Consider the following 5,283-nt stretch of genomic DNA (forward strand, 5'->3'; position numbering starts at 1 on the left):
TCAAGTTTTCAATACCTGTAAGGTTGGAGATTTCATTTCCACCTTTCTTCCCTCTTCCAATGTTTCAAACCTTTGTGAATTTTTTTTTTTTTGCTAATACCTAATTGAAATTTCCTATTACAGCTTGCATCTGTTACTACCAACAAGCAGCTGAGAACATCTATCTAAAAATAAGTAAGTTCAAGTGGAAAGCGGGACATAAGGAGTTGTTTAAAGTCATGAAAAATATCAGAATTAGTAAAAATAAACCTAGTGCTTTAAAAATAGATGTGGGACCTCACTCTGATCTCAAGTCAATAGCAATTTTGTATTTGAAGTCAAAGAGGTTAGACTCATCAGCGGGCTTGCACTCAGGAGTTTTGACTTGACTGCCCTCTGGGTGTCAAGGGCAGAAAGAGCATTCAGATTGCAGCCCACTATTTTAAAAGCCCAAATATTAGTGGAGTGTTGGAGCGTATGATAGGGACACACCTTCTCATGGCATCTAAAAAAAGGTGTCTTAAAAGGAGGGCAAAAGGAGAATGCGCAGAAACAGTCCCTTTTATTGGCGTCGTATTGCAGCTCAACACGCGGAAAGCAGAAGTATGTGAATTGTCACATTTTTGGCGGAGGACCAGGGTTTGGAGGGACAGCAGTTAATCTATTCCCCTCTTTAATTCCTTATTCTGCCTGCTTCCAGTAAATACCCACCTGGGAGACACGCAAAAGACAAGCTAGAAAATCTTGCAGAGGTTGCTTGGAGGAGTCAAAGGCCATATTTCTCAAGAAATGTCCCATTTTCTCAAGAAATAAGGCTAGTTTGAAATCCTCCATTTTCCTATATTTTCCTATTACCTGTGTTTTTAATAAGTCTCTGATCGGAGAACTTTTCAGTTTATGTGGTGTACGTAATAGGAGTGCGGCATTAATTAATTTCCAAAGGAAAAGCAGTGCAAGTGAAGAACAGTAGCAAGCAGCAATCACACTAGAACACACAAGGAGAAATTCAACACCGAAACTTAGCCAACAAGAAAACACATCGCTGATGTTTTATTACTGCTGGATCTGTTTTGAAGAGGCTTTGTGAAGAGAGAAAGATGATGAAAGCAGCTCTTTCCTGTACAGTACATGAAAAAAAAAGGGGTTTTTTTCTACAAAATAATTTGTAGAATGGCTCATGACAGAAACCACAATGGGAGGATCATTGTGTTCTGGGGATGAAGCTAATTAGGACATCACTGGTGCCAGGGGCTTGTTATTCCTTGTGTTAATGTCAAATTTGGCCACTTAAAGGGGACAGAATCAGGAAAACACTTCCAGTGTGAAAACTGATTCAGGCAGAATTGATCCATTTATGAGTAGAATTGGTTGGAAAGTGAGCAGTTCTTCGAGAAAATCTGAAAATATTCATTAGAAACATAAACCCTAAAATACAAAATTTTTCTCGTTGGGAGTTTTCAGAGAAAGGTCACAATTTTCCCTGAGAAGCAGACACATTTTCTGGAAGACTTTTGGTTACTCAGAAATCTGGTTTGATGTCATAGGACAACATTTGCCAGCCTCAGCTGCGAGGCATGAACACGTTAGTAATCCTAATCCAGCTCACCTACAGAAGGTGAATGACACTCAAGGTGTAAAAGTTCACCACGGTAACATGTTTTGTCCGGCTTCTTGACTTTTCAGCGGTGCTTTGCCTTCCTGTAGGCTGGCAGTTCACTTTTTTAGGTCCGTTTTGTGGTTTCTTCATCCTTTGAAAAGTTGTTATGTGACATTTATACATGCCTAAAAGTCACCTGGAAGATGATGTTTGGAATGAAATAAAAAGACCAGTAGAAATGCATAGGGAAGAACACGGTGTAAGGGAGGATAAAAGAGAGGTTCCAAGATCTGTAACAGATGTACTTTTTGTCTCTTACAAGATCTTTAGTTTATACACTCTGAAAATTATGGGTCAACCTTCTTGAGTTTGCTCTAAGGGAACACATCACAAACATAGTCCCAGGACAAATAATAAAACCAAAACACCACGGAAAAAAGTTGGAAGAAGCAGGAAAAAAGTTCAGAAAATTGAATGGGGAGGGGGCCATGTCTGTTCTAAATCCTTAGTGAAGAAGAAAACATTTCTCTATGTTGTCATGATATTTTTTTCATTACTGCCTTGCCTGAAATCTAGCATCTTTGTTTTAAAATCTGGGAGGTGTTTTAGAAATTCCATTACTTACGGAAGCTCTATTGTGCAGACAGTTAAGAGAGAGAACAGAAAATCCTTAAAGCACAGGAGGAACAAGGGGCCCAGGAAAGAGATTTTACTGATGGTTGGTGAAGTGTAGCTGATGGCAGGTAAAATGCATTGACAGAAGGAGCACGTGGCTTAAAAGAGAGAGCTTCCTGCCTTGTTCTCAAAGAAAGGACAAAGATCTGAATGCTGGGAGCGAGTAAAAACTTCCCAAGGAAAAGGGAATTTACTAAAACTGATAGTCAAGAAACAAGTTCATCGAAATAGGCCACTTTTCTCATATTCCGTGTGCTGGATGTTTATTGATAATGCCCAGTGCAGCTGGACACAAGTGCTGACCCCCATCATTTGACTGCGGCGAGCTCCTCGCTCCTCTAGCAGGGAAGGAATGCGTGTGAAAGCCTGCACAGTGCAAGGCTGTGCCTGTCTCTGCAAGCAAGCCTACGTCTGAACCTGGAAGAAGCTTTTGTCTTCTGGCAGCGAGAGCTGGTTTTGCCAATGCTGGTAATTACTGGTCCCCAGGGGACACAGTCCTGGTGATTGCGTTGTTTGTAATACATGGGCTGTTCCATGAAGTTGCAGAAATGCACGGTTACAAAATATGACATTTGCTTAAGTGAGGCTGGCGGGTCGGGTGGCAGAAACGTGGCTCTGAATGGGAGCGCAGCAGTGCGGGCATGCCAGGGGCCTCTCCTTGGCTGAGGTGTGAAAGAGCTGTCACCACCATGGAACACTCGAAAACCAGCGCATCTGCTGAATGCCCTGGAGAGACACGTTCGCCTTCACCCTAGCATCCACACATTCAAACAGGCTTTTGTTGCTGCTGAAGAACCCTCATTTTTATAATCTGTGTTCCGCAGCAGGTTGGAGACAGAGAAACAAGCTGTTCCACAAGCAGCAGGATTAATAAAGCCTGGTTTTTTCCAAATTTGACCTAAGTCCACACATAACTCTTACAATAACCCCAGCTCTCTTCCATAGCCACTCTGCTCCCCCAAACTCTTTATTTCCCCAGCGGACCACCAGCTTCCCCCTGGGTTGCCTTCCCCTCCGGCTGCAGAGCAGAGGCTGGGTGTGCGCTGGCCGGCTGTTGCCCTCCAGCTAGATATAAATGGTAGTTGCTGTAAATACCTCTCCTCTATCCAACTGCTTTTGGACACTTGGTACTTCAGTACTGCTGCCCCTCCACCGATACCGTTTGAAATTGGACAGCGGGTTCAGAAGATACTGGGCAAGACAAAAAGCTCCAGGGGTCAGGTCTCGTTTCCTTAGGAAACCGGAGTTTAAGCGAACGGAACGGTTACAGATCAGTGATTAGATTGCAGCTTTGGCTGAGAACTTCACGGGCTGAGCCAGTCAACGTTACAAGGCTAAAACAAATGTGTGCAGCACGATAGTAAGTTTTATCGGCGTGACTGCTATACAGGCCCCATATGCCACAGAAGAACACTACCTTTGAGGTATTTTTAGCAAAGGAAGTTAAGCTTGTAAAAAGTGGAACTTGAATCTTTCACCTGCTAAGGCTTTTTTTCCCCTTTTCTTCCACCAAAATTCCATGTCGTCTTTTTCAGATGGATGCTGGCCTCAGAGTAAAGGACATGCAGTGTCCTAGCAGAAGGTGAAAATGGATGACTCCTACTGATGCTTCTTGGCAATGTCATCTCCTCTTTTCCTGTTTGAGATGGGTAATATGATCATCAGGAAAAAATTCTAAAATAAGCCCAAGCGACCTCTTCGTCCCTTGCCTCCTCTTTCCGCAAGTCTAAAAACCATCAGAAGAAATGACCAGTCAACTACCAGAGGAGTCTGTGGAGACCCAGAGCGCAGATGAGCTGGAGTGCAAGATCTGCTACAACCGCTATAACCTGCGACAGAGAAAACCGAAAGTGCTGGAGTGCTGTCACCGAGTATGCGCCAAATGCCTTTGCAAGATCATAGACTTTGGTGATTCCCCGCAAGGAGTCATAGTGTGCCCGTTCTGCAGGTTTGAAACGTGCCTGCCGGACGATGAGGTTAGTAGTCTTCCTGATGACAACAACATCCTTCTGAATTTAGCTTGTGGGGGAAAGGGAAAGAAGTGCCTACCAGACAACCCCACGGAACTGTTGCTGACTCCCAAAAGGTTGGCGTCTCTGGTTAGCCCTTCCCACACCTCTTCCAATTGCTTGGTTATAACAATCATGGAAGTACAAAGAGAAAGCCCTCAGACTTTGAACTCAACCCCCGTGGTGGAATTTTACAGGCCTACCAGTTTTGACTCTGTTGCAACTGTGTCCCACAACTGGACAGTGTGGAACTGCACATCTCTGCTCTTCCAGACCTCAATTCGGGTGCTCGTGTGGTTGCTAGGGCTGCTCTACTTTAGCTCCTTGCCCTTAGGGATTTATTTACTGGTATCTAAGAAAGTCACCCTTGGGGTTATCTTTGTAAGCCTTGTTCCTTCGAGCCTCGTTATTCTCATGGTTTATGGCTTTTGCCAGTGCGTTTGCCATGAAGTTCTAGACTGCATGGCATCTTGATAACAAAGCCGGTAAAATAAGAGGCATTGCCACTGTGTAGCATAGTTGATTTACCCTGTCTTTGTATTCTTATTTATTTTTGTTGTTGTCCATCCCACTAAATGGAAGCAGTGGCCCTAGAGATATGGTCAGGTTTTTCTACTTGATTTGATCCCCTCCCTCCTTTTTTTAAAGCTAAATAATGGAAATAAAATTTACGTGCTGTGAGTTGTAGAAAGGGATAAAGAAACATCACCAAACTTGGTGCCTGCTGCTGCTGCTGCTATTCAGATGAGCAGCCCCTTGCTCTCTGTTGGTGTGATCAAGGCAGTCAAGGCTGCAGGATTCACTGTAGAAGAAAGCAGTATAACAGGCACCTTCCAGGTCAAAGCACAGCGGCTCTTCGTCCAAAGCATCTCATGCTTTGGCGTATCTGTTATTTATCATCCCTCGTCATTTACAGCAAACGAAATCCCAGTGTTAGCTGATATTCTAAGAAGAATAAGACAAGCTACCGTTGCTATTTTCAGTTCTGGTTATAGCCAGGTTAGTCCTCCTAACCAATTGCCT

The 5,283-nt window shown here is 43.7% G+C and overlaps 1 protein-coding gene across 1 annotated transcript; it reads left to right on the forward strand.

The window, feature by feature from the left end:
• The first annotated feature begins 3,996 nt into the window (after nt 1-3,996).
• On the forward strand, nt 3,997-4,864 carry RNF182 (ring finger protein 182). The gene has a single exon (XM_010139679.1). The coding sequence runs from the start codon at nt 3,997-3,999 to the stop codon at nt 4,732-4,734; it is 738 nt and encodes a 245-aa protein (XP_010137981.1). The 3' UTR covers nt 4,735-4,864.
• The last annotated feature ends 419 nt before the right edge of the window (nt 4,865-5,283 follow it).

The sequence above is a fragment of the Buceros rhinoceros genome, unplaced genomic scaffold (genome assembly GCF_000710305.1).
Source record: "Buceros rhinoceros silvestris isolate BGI_N320 unplaced genomic scaffold, ASM71030v1 scaffold7057, whole genome shotgun sequence".
Lineage (NCBI taxonomy): Eukaryota > Metazoa > Chordata > Aves > Bucerotiformes > Bucerotidae > Buceros > Buceros rhinoceros.